Raw genomic sequence first — 18637 nt, 5'->3', positions numbered from 1 at the left:
TGATTCAAGGCTCTTGTTAATATACAATGCTACCCTCCACCAATTCGATCCACCCTATCACTACGATATAATTTGTACCCTGGTATGACAGTGTCCCACTGGTTATCCTCCTTCCACCAGGTCTCAGAGATGCCTATTATATCTAATTTTTCATTTAGTGCAATATATTCTAACTCTCCCATCTTATTTCTTAGGCTCCTGGCATTCGCATATAGACATTTCAAACTATGCTTGTTGTTCCTATTAACATCATGCTTAGTACTTGACAGTATTAATTTGCAATCTTTTGTCTGATTTTTATTTTTATTTAAGGACACCTGATCTACTACGGTCTCTTTTGAAACCTCACTATCAGGATACCCTATCTTCCCTGTTTTGGTGATATCTTTGAAAGATACCTTATCCCGAACCACGCGCTTTTAAGCGACTGTCGGCCTTCCCCCCCCCCCCCCCCCCCCCCCCCCGTTTCTAGTTTAATAATAATAACTGACTATAAATGAAGAGTTGTCCTAGGAGTGGGTGGGAAGGGAAAATTAGGTTTTTACCTTGGTAATTTTCTTTCCTTTAGTCATAGCAGATGAATCTATTACGAATGGATTGTGTCCATCAACCAGCAAGGGGAGATAGAGAGCACTGAAAAACCATAGTGCCTCATGGCTAGCTAGCTCCATCTGCCTCTTCAGTATTTGAAGCTTCCAAAGCAGTATTACACCGCAAAGTAGCATAACATGAACTTTCCTCACAGCGGATGAACGCCCCAGCACAGGAGCAATAACACAAAGGAGGGACGAACTCAACTTCCTATAACAGAACAGAAATCCTGAAGACTGTTTTCCAACTTCTCCTAATGAGGGAACATATCTACAGGAAAAACTGAACATAAAACAACATCAAACACACAATGAATCACTGAGGGAGGGTTCATGGATTCATCTGCTATGACTAAAAAACAAGAAAATTACCAAGGTAAGAACCTAATTTTCCCTTCCTTGTCATCAAGCAGATGAATCCATTATGAATGGGATGTATCAAAGCAATCCCTAGATAGGGTGGGAACAGGCCACACCACGCGCCAGCACTTGTGCTCCAAAATGCGCGTCTCTCCTGGCAGCCACATCCAGTCTGTAATGTCAGGCAAAAGAGAGCTTAGAAGCCCACGTCGCTGCACTGCATATCTCTTGAAGAGAGAGTGCTCCAGTTTCAGCCCAAGAAGAGGGAATCGCTCTTGTGGAATGTGCCTTGAAGGCTTCAGGCAGAGGCCGGCCAGACAGCAGATAGGCTGAAAAAATAGCTTCCTTGAGCCAACGGGCTATAGTGGCTTTAGACGCTGGAGACCCTCTGCGCGGACATGATAACAGGACAAAAAGATGATCAGAGGTCCTAAAAGCATTTGACATGTGCAGGCACTGCAATAGAACCCTTCGCACATCTAGGAGGTGCAATTGCCCAAAGGCTTCCAGAAACTCCTCTCTGGAAAAGGAAGGCAGGAAAATAGGCTGGTTTAGGTGAAACGCTGAAACCACCTTAGGCAGGAAGGAAGGCACCGTACGTACCATAACTCTGGTCTCTGAGAATTGCAGAAAAAGGGTCTCGACAGGACAGCGCCTGGAGCTCTGACACCCATCTCGCCGAAATAATGGCCACCAAAAATACCGTCTTTAGGGTCACATCCTTCTCTGAAACTCGCCTTAGTGGCTCGAAGGGCGAACACTGAAGGGCCTTTAAAACTAACCCCAGGTTCCAGGCTGGACATGGAGCCCACACGGGAGGACGGAGCTGAAGCACCCCTCTAAGAAACCGTGCCACATCCGGATAAGCAGCCAGGGAGAGGCCAGCGACCTTCCCTCGAAAACATGCTAAGGCTGCCACACGCAGGGAATTATAGGCAAGGCCTTTTTGTAAACCATCCTGCAAAAAGTCAAGTATCGGCGAGACAGAAGCCCGTATAGGTGTAATCGCTTTAGCAGCACACCAAGCCTCAAATTGGCGCCAAATCCTGGCATAAGCCACGGAAGTGGAACGCTTGCGGGCCTATAGGAGAGTGGAAATGACTTTACTGGAATAACCCTTGTCTCTCAATTGCACCCTCTCAATAGCCATGCCATAAGACCAAAGTGGCAGGAGTCCTCCATGGTCACTGGTCCCTGTGACAACAGATTCGGTACCAGAGGCAAAGGAAGGGGAGCCTCTACCAGCATCCGCTGGAGGCCCACATACTACGGCCTCCTGGGCCAATGAAAACCACCTCTCCTTGATGTAGTCGAATCCGCAGGAGTACACGCCCTATCAAGGGCCACGGAGGGAACACATACAGGAGGCACTGAGGCCAGGGTTGAGCCAAGGCATCCAACCCCGCCGAGCAAGGATCTTCTCCGTCTGCTGTAAAAGCACGGGACTTTGGCATTTGCACGAGGCCATAAGATCCGCTATGGGCGTCCCCCACTTGGCACAGATCTGAAGAAACACTTCATCTACTAGTTCCAATTCTGCTGGGTTGATTTGATGCCTGCTTAGATAATCGGCTTGCACGTTGCTCTGACCTGCAATGTGAGCTGCTGACAGAAACTGCAGATGTAGCTCGGCCCAGTGGCAAATCTGCGCGGCCAGTGCTCTGCACTGAGTGCCGCCCTGTCGATTTATGTAGGCCACTGCTGTCGTGTTGTCCGACAGAACTCTGACAGCCAATCCTTCCAGGGTGAGTGAAAATCCAGAAGATACTGGAAAATCGCTTTCAACTCCAAGCGATTGATGGACCACTCCGACTCCTCGGGTGTCAAGAGACCCTGGGCATGCCTTCCCTGGCAATGTGCACCCCAGCCCTTCAGGCTGGCATCTGTTACCACCAGGCACCAATCGGGGAGCGCTAGCGGCATTCCTCTCCGCAGCATGCTGTCTGAGAGCCACCACTCCATACTGAGCCGGGCCGCAGGGAGCCACGTGAGTCTGCACTGATAATCTTGAGAAATTGGAGACCATCGTTGAAGCAGGGAGCACTGCAGAGGTCTCAGGTGCGCTCTCGCCCAGGGCACCACTTCCAAGGTGGCTGTCATCGACCCTAACAGCTGGACAATGTCCCAAGTGTGGGGGCGAGGCATCCTCAGCAGCAGACGGACCTGGTTCTGAAGCTTGCACCGCCTTTGCTCGGGAAGAAAAACAAACCCCGAAGCTGTGTCGAACCGGACCCCCAAATATTCTAGAGATTGAGAGGGGGTCAGGTGACTTTTGGCTATATTGACGACCCAGTCCAGAGATTGAAGTACTGAGACCACTCTGGCTGTTACCTGATGACTCTCCTTTGTCGAGTCCGCTCTGATGAGCCAGTCGTCTAGGTACGGGTGAACCCGAATACCCTCTTGCCTGAGAAAGGCAGCTACTACCACCATTACCTTGGAAAAGGTTCGGGGAGCTGTGGCAAGGCCCGAAATTGGAAATATTTTCCCATCACCGCAAACCGCAGAAACCTTTGGTGCGGGGCCAAATAGGAACGTGCAAGTAAGCTTCTTTCAGGTCCAGAGACGTGAGAAACTCTCCTGGCTGTACCGCCGCAATAACGAAGCGCAGGGTTTCCATGTGAAAATGCCGCACTCTTAGAGACTTGTTGACTTCTTTTAAGTCGAGGATGGGCCGAAAAGACCCGCCTTTTCGCGGCACCACAAAGTAAATGGAGTAATAGCCGGAGCCGTGTTCTGCAGGCGGCACCGGGGACACCGCCCCTAGGTGAATCAAGCCTTGCAAGGTCTCCTCTACCGCCGCCCGTTTGACGGCAGAACCGCATCGGGACTCCACAAACCAGGGCCGCCGAGACCCGGGACAAGGCCGTCCCCGGGCCCCCCCGCTGCCCACCCACCATCGGGCCGGGCCCTCGGAACTAACCTTAAGCCTCCTTTCACTTTGCAGCAAGCAGCGGCAGGGCAGACCTCTCCTCCTCCCTTCCGTGCCCCGCCCTCGCGGACATTATGTCAGGCGAGGGCGGGACATGGAAGGAAGGAGTGGCCTGACCTGCTGCTGCTTGCTGTGAAGTGAAAGGAGGCTTAAGGTTAGTTCTGGGAGTGATGGAGGGCGGGCCAGGCGGCGGCGCCGGGCCCCCCTGGAGGCCCGGGCCCCTTGTCCTCCCTGTCCCCCCCTCTCGGTGGCCCTGCCACAACCACGTCTCTCACCAGGGCATTGAATTCTATTCTGTAGCCATCTCTGATCAGATCCAAAACCCACTGATCTGAGGAAATCTTGACCCACTCCTCAAGAAAGAGGGAAAACCGTCCTCCTATTGCAGGAATCGAGGCGAGGGCCGGTGCACCATCATTGTGAGGGTCGCCCTTGAACTCCAGGCCTTGAGCCGGTCGCTGCGGAACGCTTGTCCGAACGAAAGGAGGTCCTCTGCTGAAAGCGGGCACGAGAAGTGAACCCAGCAGAACACCCCAGGCAGTACCTTCTACCTTCACAGAAGCGAGGTCTGTAAGAGGAGAGAACCGACTGACCCTTATAGAGAGGCCTCGGCCTATCCTCGGGTAAATGCTGGGGTTTAGAAACCCCCAGGCCTTTAACAATTTTCTCCAACTCCTCACCAAATAGAAGGCCTTGGAAGGGCAACTTCACCAACCTTTGCTTAGAGGCCATGTCAGCCGCCCAATGCCGTAGCCATAGAAGGCGGCGAGCCGGCACCGCCACAGCCATCTGTTTAGCCGAAGCTCTGACCAGATCATAAAGGGCGTCAGCCAAGAAAGACAAGGCCGACTCCATCCACGGTGCCACCTCAGCAAGGGACTCCACTCAATCCCCGGGCTGTTCCACTGCCTATTGCAACCAAGCGAGGCAGGCTCAGGCTGCATGCAGACGCCCGTAAGGATAGGCCTGAAATTTCAAAGGACCGTTTCATAGCTGATTCCAGGCGACGGTCCTGCATGTCCTTCAGGGCGACTCCTCCAACTGGTACGGTAGTTCTCTTTGACATAGCCGTGACTAGGGCATCCACTTTAGGCACTGCTAGGCGCGCCAAGTGCTCCTCACTTAGAGGGTATAATTGCCCCATTGCCCTGGCAACTTTCAAAGGCCTCTCGGGGTCAGCCCATTGAGCCGAAATAAGCTCTTGGATGGAGTCATGCAAAGGAAAGGCTCGAGCAGGCTTCTTAGTACTTGCCATCCTTGGATTACCAGAGGAGGCTTCGCCACTCCCAGGATCTTCAATAGAGAGGACGTGCAAGGCATCAGAAATAAGCGCTGGCAGCTTGTCGCGGTGGAAAATCCTCACTGCGGAAGGATCATCTGGATCCGGTGGCAATCCTGCACCTTCCTCTGGCTCTTCAGACCAAGAGGGCCTGCCAGACCCCTCAGAATCCTCACATCCCAACCACGGGGGGGGGGGGGGGGGGGAGAGAGAAGGTGGGTGCGCCACTCTCTGAAGGGGAATTAACCCTTCTGCGCTTGTCTTGCGGCCAGCTGTCAGGAGAAAATGCGCCTGACGGCAATCTGACTCCGGGCTCCACTGGAGGGGGAACAGTTAGCAGGGCCGAATGAGACCCCTGCGGGAGAGCTCTTTTTAACATGAATGCTTTATGCAGCAGCAACACAAACTCAGGGGAGAAGGGCTCACCCTGGCCTCCTGGTTCCAGTCCGGGGATAGAAGCTCCCCTGTTAGCCTCCACACGAGGCTCCCCTCCAGTTTCAAACACCTCTGCTTCTGCGGGGATCGCGCCATGCGCGCGTTCAAAATGGCGCCCGCTGCCAGCTCCATTGAGCGGGAAGAAACATCACTCACCATGCTCATGCCAGCCCTGACGTCTGAAGAGCACGATTTACAGAGCCCTGCTGCTGATCTGCGCTTGCCACAATGGAAACAGTGCTTAACAACCTCCGCAGCCATCGTCGAAAACCAGCGGAAATTCAAAATGGCGGATTCGTGCCAAAAATGTCCTGATCGCGGGCCCTCCCCGGAGGAGCTACAAACACTCTTACCTCACCAGACCGAGTCCCAGAGCTCCGGTCACGCTGCACAATCAGAAGAAAACCTCTTTTCTGGAATCGCAGCGCCAAAGCACGACACAACTTTTTTTTTTTTTTTAAAGCTGTGAGGAAAGTTAGAGGCAACAGCAATAGAGGCAAATTTCCAACTCCGGAGGATCAGTAGAGTGGGAAAGGCAGGGAAAGGACAAACCAATGTGCCTGCATCCACAAAGGAGAGTGTGGGAAAAGACTGGGACAGGGCAAACCTATGTGTCTACATCCACATCGGGGGCCAGGTAAGGCAGGGAAAGGGCGAACCTATGTGCCTTTAAAGTGGGCAGAACCAGCCACAACACCCCTGCTACAACTGGCCAAAGCATAGGAGCCACCCCAGGCAGATTTCTGAAGGAGTTGAATAAGCTGCGTCCACCCTGCTGGGGAGATAGAGAATACTGAAGAGGCAGATGGAGCTAGCTGGCCATGAGGCACTATGGTTTTTCAGTGCTCTCTATCTCCCCCTGCTGGTTGATGAACACAACCCATTCATAATGGATTCATCTGCTTGATGACATGGAAGACTAAACTAGATCCTGTAGTGCCTGCTAGATTCTATCTGTTAATGGTGTGGTACAAAGTTTTTAAAACTAAGTGGAAAAGACTATGGAGATTAGTTGATAAAATTTGCTTTTTATATTTTTATTTTGCCTATCACTTAACCTACAATTCCTCCTTTAAACCCTAATCTTTAAGTTCCCAAAGCACAAAGCAAAATAGTGTTCACTTACCAGAGAAATGTCCTCTTCTCCCGGAACTTCTCAGAAAGAAAGTTCAGAGGGACCTTTCCTCTTTATATAGTTTTGAATCTAAGGGGCCTTTTTTAAACAGGCTCTTTGAAGCTGACTCAGCAACCTATGCAGTATTCTACTTCCCCACACCTTAATTAACACTTAATTGAGGTCGCTGGATGTGCTACCTCTCCAGCAGCCAAGGTACAGAAAATAACTGCCTTTTAGAACAAGAGTTTTTGGCTGTTTAGTTTCTACCTTTAGAAAAGGTTTCAGTTTAAAACTATGGGAAAAATGCCTATTTCTAGAGAAAATTTCAGTTTAAAACTTTGGGAAAAAGGTTTGTACACTATGGCAACTAGTTAATAATGCTTGCTTTTCCCCCTCTCTTTTTTTATTCCCCCTTAATACTAAACTAGATCCTGCAGTGCCTGCTAGATTCTGTTAATGCTGTGGTACAAAGTTTTTTTAAGTGGAAAAGACTATGGAGATTAGTTGATAAAATTTGCTTTTTATATTGCCTATCAGTAACCTACAATTCCTCTTTTAAACCCCAATATTTAAGTTCCCAAAGCACAAAGCAAAATAGTGTTCGCTTATCAGAGAAATGTCCTCTTCTCTCTTTTAGTTAGTCCATTAGGATAATCATATATCATCATTATCTATATTTTGGTGATAATCTATTTTTATAGCAAGTTATTTTGTATTTTGCTTCAGAACTATTTATATATATTTTTCTTTACCTAATAATATATATTCCATCTGTGGCATTGTTCCTTTTTCCAGCACAGCTAGCTAGCCATAGGGCCAAAAAGGTACGCTTCCTCTAGACACGAGTGCAGAATAATTGCTATTCAGTAGCGTTCTGTCAGTTAAGTACCTCTGGATATATATTAGGAGTTGTCCTCCTGAATATACCCCTACAAACCCCCACTAAGTTGGGTTTCAGACCAAACTCAGAAAGATGTAGAAGGTGTGGAATCAGGGCCTGTGCAGGGCAAGAAAGGGAATCTAGCGCCCCCGCCCCCAACACACATACACTAGATGGCATACCTCCACCACTAGAAATAAAAACACCTCTTAGTGGAAGCTTTCCTGAAAGACAGCAAGACCATGACGACACCTGCAGGACAATGCAAGGAAGGTAATGTGAAGCCCTGAATATCCAGGCTGTGAGGGCTAGAGACTGGAGGAGGGGGATGTAAAAGCAACCCCTCATTCTGCGTACTGAAGTCTGGAGAAAACTCCAAGTTCCATGGTTCTCAGAAAGAGAATGCCAGAAGTAGAGGAAGCCAGATCTGCTGGGGGCCAGTAAGGAGCAATGAGAATCCTGGTTCTGTGATCCTGCCTGCGCAGCAGTAGAATCTGCCTTATGAGAGAGATGAGAGGATATGAATACAGAAGACCATTCTCCAAGGAAGGAGGAAGGGAACCGATGGTAGTCTGTTGTGGGCCTGGAGCCTGGAACAGACTTGAGGGACAGCATGATTGACCTGAGTTGCCAAGAGATCCATCAAAGGGGTGCCCCACAGTTGGAAGATCTCGCAGGCCAACTCCCATATTAAGAGGCCACTTGTGTGGGTGCATGACCTTGTACAGTCTGGTGACCAGGCTGTTGGATGTATCTGCCAAATGAATTGCTCCCTTCTACATCCAGACGGCCTTCTGACACAGAGGGTGCAATCCAGTGCCCCCCTGCAACCTGATTGTTCATGTGAATGAGTACAAAGTGGCTGCACAGCCTATCACTGAAATCTTTTAGAGCATTCCAGAAGGGGCTAGGGCGAGAGCTGTCTCCTGGGCTGTCCAAGCACCTTGAGTGTGAAGCCCGTCTAAAGGAGCTTCCCATCCTAGGTGGGATGCAGCCATTGTCAGCACCCTGCGTGGCTCAGGAATTTGAAAAGGCAGTCCCAGAGTCCAAGTGGACTATAGAGCTCACCAAAGGAGAGAGTAAACGAGCTGTGGGGATAGGCGAATGACAGTCCAAGGTCCCCGTGGTCCAACACCACTAAGAAGCTAGGGTTACACTGGACAGTTCCCATGTGAAAACAAGGCATGGGTGTTACATGGATGGTGGAGGTAATGTGATCAAACAACTTCCACATCTGCCAAAATGTGACCTGCTGTCGGTCTCAAACCTGAGTGGCAAGAGTCCACCCCCAGAATGGGAAGAAATGCCCGAACCCTATAAGTATGCAGCAGGATTCAAATGATCTCCAAATGGGAGACGGGAAGCAGATGGGACTGAGGGTATTGTAAAACGAACCCCAGTAGGTCCAAAACCCCAAAAGTTCTCCATATGGACTCATGCGTATCAACTACAAAGATGAATGCGTAAATTCAAATTGGTGCCAATTAGCGCCAGTAGATTGTTAGTTCCCAATTATTGGTGCTAATTGGCTCATTGTTCAATTGAATTGCAGATGCAACTTAGGTGTGTGCCAAAATTTGCGTGCGCAATTTTGAAGGCCATATACAGAATTAGGGGGGAGATAGATTTGTATGCAATGGAGGCAATGCATGTAAATCTCATACGTATTCATTATGGATATTCTGAAAAACTGACTTAAAACCCAAGAGTTGGGTTGAGAAGAACCACTGTCTTAACTTCTGTTTCTCCTGATCAGTTTTCTTAATAAACAAAAATCCCAAAGTATTATTGTTCTGTAGGTTGCCTTCACTAGCTTGTAAATTCTAATATTAATCTGTACAGTGCTACATAAGCCCAGTACTGCAATAAAAATGGTAAGCAACAATAGAATGGTGAATATCCAGCCTGCAGCGGTCAGCATTTTTTAAAAACCGCTGACCACTGCAGACAGAATTAGCACCAGATATTAAATGCTGGGCCATGTCTGGGCACCGTTACTGAATATCCGGGACTAATTCAAAATAAACTGGTTGCTGGAGCTTATGCGGGCCCAGGCTGATATACTGCTGGGACTCACATAAGAAGAAACAGGAGCCTCTGCCCTTCCAATCCCCCCTACTCCCCAAAGACAATAACAGTTCTGGCCCAAGACTCTATCCCCCATTCCTGTGGGACCCTGTGCTTATCTGTAATCTCCCTGGTGATCTAGGGGATCATAGAGGCAGAAGAAACGCCCACTTGCTCCTGCCCATCACAAGTCCAACCTCAAAATGACCACCGTGATGCCTAGACAGTCTCGAGATACTAGACTGCCATTAGCGGTTGCTGTGCCATTTTGAGGCCAGACTTGTGACAAGCAGGAGTGAGTGGGCATTGCTATGGCCTGTATGACCCCCCAAACCACCAAAGAGATTCTAGCTAGGCCCAGGGAGAGCCTACAGGGGTGGTGAGATGGGGATCTGGCTGGGATTATTATTGTCCGGGAGGTGGGGGGGGCAGGACAAAGTGCACCTGATATCCTTCTTACCGTTTCTGGAAAGTTAACTGGGCATCGGCCAATGTTCAGCCTTTTTGCTGTCCTAACTTTAGCTGTTTACTTAACTGGTTAGCAGTCTGAATATTGCCGCCAACTGGTTAAGTACCAGCTCTCTTCCTAGGCTCTGTCCAAACTTCACCCATGGATTGTCCCGGTACTAATCAGTGGAGGTTAGTGGTGATATTCAGTGGCATTGTCCAGTTAAGTGCTGCTTAATATCAGCAGTTAGGTGGCCAAAAGCAATTTAACCAGGCACGAGCCTCTTCTGCCCGGTTAAATTGCTTTGAATATTGTGCAGAACATTTTTTTAATGCTTTTTAAAGACTATCAACAGTGGTTGGACAGATGTATATTAAAATGGTTGGTGATGTAAAGTTTAACACAAGTTTTCAGGGAATCTAAGATTCTTATCTCAAAGTTTGAAATTAATTACATATTTCAGAACTATTTATTATACAATATGGTACGCTTACCTTCACATAAGGCTATGCATTTTAAATTACGGCTTTGCAAAAATTGTGACTGCTGTCCTTTTTTCTGTGACTAAAGAAGCAGAATAAAACAATTAGTTAAAATAATGAAGAAAAGGATCACTCAGTTAAACTAAATGACTAATGCTAGCATTATCAATTCATTTGTAAGTCAGCAAAGTTCTGCAGATCTGTAACAAAGGTTAGTTTTTATTAGCAGCTTAAGCATTTCATGAAATCATCCTTAAAAAATAATTTCTGGTATTTCTATCAATAAAACAAATACATTTGCAATTTGAGAGTTATGTGGGAAATAATATAAGAACATGAAGTGTAGCATTGTGTTCTCTGTTCAGGTTCAAATTAATCAAAACAAAAAATGCACAAACTACTAAAAAGTGCGAAACTATGGGACTCATTTTCAAAGCACTTAAACTTATAAAGTTCCTTAGGTTACTATTAAGCTCATTTTCGAAAAAGAAAAACGTTTAAAAAGTTGCAAAACCAACAGATGGATGCTTTTCTCGTAAAAACATCCAAATCAGTATTTTCAAAACCCATTTTCCAGACGTTTTTCTACGCTGCTCCTCTGCAGTGCGTCCAAATCTCAAGAGGGCGTGTTGGGGGCATGTTAAGGATGGGATTTGGGTGTTTCTAAGACTTGGACTTTTTTCAAGCATAATGGAACAAAATAAAAATGTTTTGATCTAGACCTATTTTAATAACAACTGAGCCACAAAAAAGTATCCTACATGACTAGATGATCACTGGAGGAATAAAGGAATGACTCCCCTTTACTCCCCCTCTCACCCCCAGAAGATGTGAAACAATACATACCAAGCCTCTATCACAGCCTCAGATGTTACAGAAACCTATTAGAGCAGCAAGCAGGTCCCTGGAGTAGCCTAGGGGTCAGTACAGTGCCCTGCAGAGAAGGGGACTCAGGCAAATAATCCACTCTAACTGCTAGTGGTGGTACGTGTGAGCTCTCCAAAACCCACTGTACCCACATATAGGTGGACACCTGCAGCCATAAGGTCTACTGTAGTGGTGTACAGTTGGGTACAGTAGGTTTTGGAGGGCTCACTATACAATATAAGGGGGCAATAGTGAGATGTGTATTTGGGAGCTTTTAGGTGAAGTCCACTGCAGTGCCCCACTCCTCTGCTGGGATGTTTGTCTGGTCAGTTTACTAAGAATGCTGGCTTCTCCTAAATCCCAATGGCTTGATTCTGTGCCTTTTTCACTTGGACATTTTGTTTTTCAAAAATGGTCAAAAAAGATGAACATACTGAGTATAGCAACATCTAGAAAAATGGATTTTTGAATCAAAAAGATAAACGTTTTCCCGGTTCAAAACTGGCCATGTTTGCTATTCGATTTCAGGACGTTTTGAGCAAAACATCCAAAGTCGGATTTAGATGTCATATTGAAAATGCCCCTTCACATAATTTTGTAAGTGAAAGTGCTTTGAAAATACGCCTCCACAGAGCCCTTTTACTAAGCTGCATTAAGCAGCTAACATGAGGTTTACCGTGTGGTAGTTCAGACCTGTGCTATTGTCTTCTACATTAAAAAGGCAGTCACTGTGGTAAAACTCCCACATTAGCTGCCTAACTGGGTATGGCACAGGTTGGTGGAGTTTTGGCCAGCTGTGACAGCTAATGAGCGGGCCGATACCATGCACTAGCTGTTATGACTGCAGATAGTGCAGCAGCATTTACCACCACCTCAACAGGAGGTAGTCCAGTAGTGCGGCTGTTGTAAAAGGACCATGGCAACAGTCCAACCTGCATTGCTTCCGACACCACAGAGAGGTTCTGAACCCCTCACTCCCACCTCCTCCCGACACCACAAAGAGGTCTCAATCTCCTCCCATCCACATCACTGACACCAAACAGAGGACCAATCCACCCTCCTGTCAAAACAGAGAGGTCCCAATCTCCGCCCCACCATCGCAGCTCCTCCCCCTACTTTGTGACTGCCCTAGGTCTTAACACTATTCCTCCGAGCACAATTCTCCCATACAGTCTGACCCCCCTGCCACCCCTACCAGGTCATACCTTTAGAAGTCATCAGTGGTAGAGTGGTTACCAGGTGGCAGCAATCCCCATCTGCTGTCACTTGCATCAGCGCCATTCTCCAAAATGGTGCCTCTGCCCCCTAGCAGTAATGGGGATTGGGACTTCTCTGCTGCGTGGAAGGGGTGGGACGGAGGGGATTGGGAGCACTTTCGGGTGTTGGGAGGGGGGGGGGGGGTGTTGGTGAATGGGTCACTGCAGCAGTTCTGTAACTTGTTTGTATTCACTTCTTTATGTTGGACCCACACTGCGTTACTTTCAATAGCAGATAGCATGGGAGGAACTGCACTATCTGCCACTACAGGTAACACAGTGCTGTGCAGTGTGGTAACTCTACCCTGTGTGGTAAATTCAGGGCAGATGCATGGCATGCCCCTGAATTTATTGCAAAAGTTTTCCACTTATCACATGTTAATTTTGGCATTAAACATGGGGTAAGTACAAAAAAAAAAAAAAGGGCCCTATTTTGAGTACTAACACCTCCCCACAATATACACACAAAATCATATTTTCTGAGGACTACATCTAATCGGTGATGCTAAGTTCTTGACCTTATAGATAATTCTATCTAAAGTCACGTTAAGACAGCTGAGTTCAAGAAAAGTCTAATGCTAAAGATTAGAAACATATAAGATACCAATTCATTGCTATGAGGAGGAAGTGAGCTATATGGATTACCAGGAACACAATGAAAAAAACCTAAGTTAAAGCTACAGCCTGTTTAGAATCATACCATATTATACCTACAGTGAGGAAAATAGAGAATATGTATCAGAGAAAAGTGGGCCATCCAAATGTGATTATAGTACTTAATCCTTAGATAACCATCTAGTTCTTGAACCCTCTTAGGCTGCAGTAAACAGCTAATTTGGGAAGGCTAAAACCAACAGCCATTTAAATATGTGTGTTCCATAGAAGAGACAGAGAGAGAGCAAAACAAAACAAAAAAAACAATAAACAAAGGGGGAAAGGATTTTTGAATTTAGCTCACACCATTTTCAGTTGTAGCTCAAGATGAATGGGGAATTTGACAAACTGAAGAGTAGCAAATTGCCTGCACCGGATGGGTATACGTCCCAGAGTACTGACAGAATTGAAAATTGAACTTGCAGAGCTATGGTTAGTAATTTATCTGTAAAATCAAACATGGTACCAGAAGACTGGAGAGTGGACAATGTAACACCAATTTTTAAAAAGGGTTCCAGACCGGTGAGCCTGACGTTGGTGCCAGGCAAAATGGTAGAGGCTATCATAAAGAACAAATTACAGAGCATATACATAAGCATGGATTAATGAGACAAAACAAAACATGGATTTAGTGAAGGGAAATCCTGTCTCGCCAAAGTGATGGGGTGAATAAATAGGTGGATAAAGGTGAGCCAGTCGATACTGTATATCTGGATTTTCAAAAGGCATTTGACAAAGTACCTCATGAAAGACTTCTGAGGAAATTAAAAAGTCATGGGATAGGAGGTAAAGTGAAGATACTTACCTGTAGCAGGTATTCTCCAAGGACAGCAGGATTCATATTTTCACAAGTGGGTAGATGCCGATCTGGCATTTATGCCATAGAAAAAAACTAGAGCTTTGAAGAGCATGTGTTGCTCCCCACTGCTCATGTGTGAGTGCCTTCCCGCCCGCTGCACAAACGACTTCCTCAGCTTAATATTAAAGCAAAAAAAAAAAAAGAAATATTAAGTGAGACAACTCCAAGGGGAGGTGGGTGGGAATGTGAGAATATGAAGCCTGATGTCCTCGGAGAATAACTGCTACAGGTAAGTATCTTAGCTTTCTCCGAGGACAAGCAAGCTCCAATATTCTCACAAGTGGGGAATCCCTAGCATCCAGGCTCATCCAAAACAACAAACGATGGTCAACTGGGCCTTGCAATGGCGAGGACTTATTGTAGATTAACCTGAAACTATATACAATCTGAATGACAGTAAAGCCTGGAACAGAATAAAATGGGCATAGGAGGGTGGAATTGGATTCTACACCCCAAACAGATTCTGCAACACTGCCTGCCCAAACCGACTGTTGCGTCAGGTATCCTGCTCAAGGCACTAGTGTGATGTGAATGTATGGATGGAAGACCACGTCGTAGCCTTGCAAATCTCTTCAATGGAGGCTGACTTCAAGTGGGCTACCGACACAGCCATGGCTCTGACATTATGAGTCATGACATGATCCTCCAAGGTCAGCCAAGCCTGGGCATAAATGAAGGAAATGCAATCTGCCAGCCAATTGTATATGGTGCGTTTCCTGGCGACGACCCCCATCCTGCTGGGATCAAAAGAAACAAAAAGCTGGGCGGATTGTCTGTGGGGTTTCGTCCACTCCATGTAAAAGGCCAATGCTCTCCTGCAGTCCAAGGTTTGCAAACTGCTTTCACCAGGATGGGCATGAGGTCGGGGAAGGAATGTTGGCAAGACAATCGACTGGTTCAGATGGAACTCCGACACCACCTTCCGCAGGAACTACTCTGTTGTGGTGAATCTGAGTATAAGGTGCATCCACTACTAAAGCCTGAAGCTCACTGACCTTATGAGCTGAAGTAATAACCACCAAGAAAACAACCTTCCAGGTCAAGTACTTCAGACGGCAGTAATTCAGTGACTCAAAGGAAGCTTTCATCAGCTGGGTGAGAATGATGTTGAGATCCCATGACACTGGTGGAGATTTGACAGGGGGCTTTGAAAAAAGCAAACCTCTCATGAAACGAACAACTAAAAGCTGCCCAGAGATAGGCTTACCTTCTACACACTGATGATAAGAACTAATTGCATTGCGGGAGGTGGTGGAGATGGCATAACCGCGGCTGGTTATGCCATCTTTAAGAATGCTACTGCTTAAGATGGCGGACGGACAGGAGCACTAGCGAAAAGCTCCCAAGCCGAGAGTGCTCACGCACTGATCGGGCCGTCGGAACCACAACAAAAAGACCTGATCGATTGGCAACAACGGGCGAACAACCGGGTGAGAGCTGTAGCTGCACTTTGCAGCTTCGGGCGGCCACCCCACAGCACCAGCGGAGAACGACCTGGGCCCGACCACGCGACCAGCAGTGGACGTGACTACGGCGGGCAGGAAAGGGAGTCCGCTGACTGCAAGCAAAGAACTGCCGTGAACAGAGAACATCGTGGAGCCATCTGCGACGGCGTCGTTGGTCTCCGGCGCGGGTGGACGGTCCGGGTCGACTGTGGCTCCCTGTTGCCTGCCTGCCGCGTGGCTGCGGCCTGCCCCCACCGTTGCTCGGCTGCTCAGAGCTCCCGCGGTCTCTCTGCCTCGGCCCGCGCAGTCTGGGGGTGCCCGGAGTGTTCGGGCTTCCTGCGCAGAGGGATCGGGCGGGACGTAGCCTGCCGCACTGGTCGACCGTGGTCCTGGGCACTGCCGCCGCACTCCCCGGCCGGAACGGCCTGGGTGCGTATTTGCAGTGCGGACCACGGGACCGAGAGGCCCGGGGCTTCGCAGCGCCGACAGGAGAGTCCACCAGCCCATTCCAGCCCGCCGATCCAACGTCTGCAGAGGCTTCAGGGTGATCCAGCGTCTGGGCCGACCGGAGCAGGGGCAGTGACCGTGGGAGACAATCCATCAGCCACACCTCGTCCCTGACCAGTCTGTAGGCCCAGCTTCCCTGCCTGCCTGCTCTGCCTCATCCGCTCCATCTGCCTGCCTGCGCCCGATCCAGCTTCTTCCTGCTTGTTCCTGTCCACCTGCTCCAGCCTCCCTGCTTATTACAGCCATCTGCTCCAGCTTGGTCCAGCCCGCCTGATCCAGCTCGTTCCACTCCAGCTTCTCCCTGCTCGTTCCAGCCCATCTCCACCACCCTGTACCAGTCCATCGGATCCAGCTTCTTCCTGCATGCTACAGCTTGATCCAGCCCGCCTAATCCAGCTCGCCCACCTTGTTCCACTCCACCTGATCCAGCCTCTCCCTGCTCGTTCCAGTCCGTCGGATCCAGCCTCTTCCTGCTTGTTCCAGCCACCTGCTCCAGCTGTTCCAGCCCGATCCAGCTTCTCCCTGCTCATTCCAGCCCGCCTGATCCAGCTCCCCCTGCTCGTCCCAGTCCACCTGCTCCAGCCTCCGTCGGAAACAGCTCTTCCGACTCGTCCCAGTCCATCTGCTCCAGCCTCCTTCGGATCCAGCCCTTCCTGCTTGTTCCAGCCACCTGCTCCTGCTATTCCAGGCCACCTAATCCAACTTGCTCCAGTCCGCCTGATCCAGCTCTCCCTGCTCGTTCCAGCCTCTCCAGCTGTTCCAGCCCGCCTAATCCAGCTTGCTCCAGCCCGCCTGATCCAGCTCTCCAGCCTTCTGCTCCTGCCGTTCCAGCCCGCCAAATCCAGCCACCTGCTCCTGCCATTCCAGCCCGCCAAATCCAGCCTAATCCAGTTTGCTCCAGTCAGCCTGATCCAGCTCTCCAGCCTTCTGCTCCTGCTGTTCCAGCCACCTGCTCCTGCCGTTCCAGCCCGCCAAATCCAGCCACCTGCTCCTGCCATTCCAGCACGCCAAATCCAGCTTGCTCCAGTCAGCCTGATCCAGCTCTCCAGCCTTCTGCTCCTGCTGTTCCAGCCACCTGCTCCTGCAGTTCCAGCCCGCCTAATCCAGCTTGCTCCAGTTCTCCAGCCTTCTGCTCCTGCTGTTCCAGCCCGCCTAATCCCGCTTGCTCCAGTCAGCCTGATCCAGCTTCCCCTGCTCGATCCAGTCAATCTGCACCAGCTTGCTCCAGCCCGCCAATCCAGCTCCCAGTCCTTCTACATCAGCTGCTCCACCCCACCAGCTTGTCCAACCTGCCTGCTCTCTCACTCCCTACCTCCCTCACTACCTATGGCCCCCTTTCACATTCTATTCCTCACCCTATCCCTCCCCAATCTCTTCCCCCTCCCTCCACTGTCTACCACACAAACTCACTACCCATCCCCACCCGTCCTGCCTACTACTGCAATACCTTACCTACCCCTATCCCCCAACACCTCACCATCCCTACTGTCGTCCTCCTCCTTCCTAGCTCTCAACCTCCAGCACCTCCTTCCTGCCATGAACCATTCCCCATTCCTCCTCAGCGCATCCCGCCTTCGGCGCCTTCGTCGCCCTACCTCCCCCACCCTTCTCCGCTCTCTCTTGCTCCTTCTCCTGCTATCCGCGGGAGACATCAATCCCAACCCAGGTCCACCACACATGTCCTCGTCTCATCTATGCAAACGTTCCCGTGATATCTCCAATCTCATCCCCATTCCCCTCCTCCCCCCTTCCTCCCTCCCCTTCTCGTGTGCCCTATGGAATGCCCACTCAATCTGCAACAAACTTACCTTCACCCATGATCTCTTCATCTCCCATTCCCTCCACCTGCTCGCCCTAACCGAAACCTGGCTCACCCCCGACGACTCTGCCTCAGTCGCAGCCCTTTGCCACGGAGGCTACCTTTTCTCCCATTCACCCCGCACAGCTAACCGCGGTGGCGGCGTTGGCCTACTACTTTTGCCCTCCTGCAGTTTTCAACCCCTCCTCCTACCACAGTCTCACTGCTTCTCATCCTTTGAAGTCCATTCCATCCGTCTATTCTACCCGCTGCCACTCCGAGTTGCAGTCATCTACCACCCCCCTGACAAGTCCCTCCCTTCCTTCCTTACTGACTTCGATGCCTGGCTCTCCGTTTTTCTTGAGCCCTCATCCCCATCCCTCATTCTTGGTGACTTCAACATACACACTGATAACCCATACAATTCATACACTTCTCAATTCCTCACCCTAACCTCCTCCTTCAACCTCCAACTGAGCTCCACCACCCCTACTCACGAATCTGGTCACTGTCTTGATCTCGTCCTCTCTTCTACCTGCTCACCCTCTAATCTCTGCGTCTCTGCTCTGCCCATTTCTGACCATCACCTGATCACATTCACACTTCATCACCCTCCCCCTCAGTCCCGCCCAACACTAACCATTACCTCCAGGAATCTCCA

The 18637-nt window shown here is 49.4% G+C and overlaps 1 protein-coding gene across 2 annotated transcripts in view; it reads right to left on the bottom strand.

The window, feature by feature from the left end:
- The window catches only part of PARP8 (poly(ADP-ribose) polymerase family member 8), a 583039-nt gene that overhangs the window by 66068 nt on the left and 498334 nt on the right, over positions 1–18637 (bottom strand). For both annotated transcript variants that reach the window (XM_030193114.1, XM_030193115.1), the window contains one exon: positions 10603–10672. In XM_030193114.1, coding sequence (XP_030048974.1) covers positions 10603–10672 — 70 coding nt within the window. The remainder of the gene's footprint in view (positions 1–10602; positions 10673–18637) is intronic.

Source organism: Microcaecilia unicolor, chromosome 2, assembly GCF_901765095.1.
Source record: "Microcaecilia unicolor chromosome 2, aMicUni1.1, whole genome shotgun sequence".
In the NCBI taxonomy this organism is placed as follows: Eukaryota; Metazoa; Chordata; class Amphibia; order Gymnophiona; family Siphonopidae; genus Microcaecilia; species Microcaecilia unicolor.
Note: the sequence above shows the minus strand (reverse complement) of the source record. Positions and strands in the feature narration are given on the sequence as shown.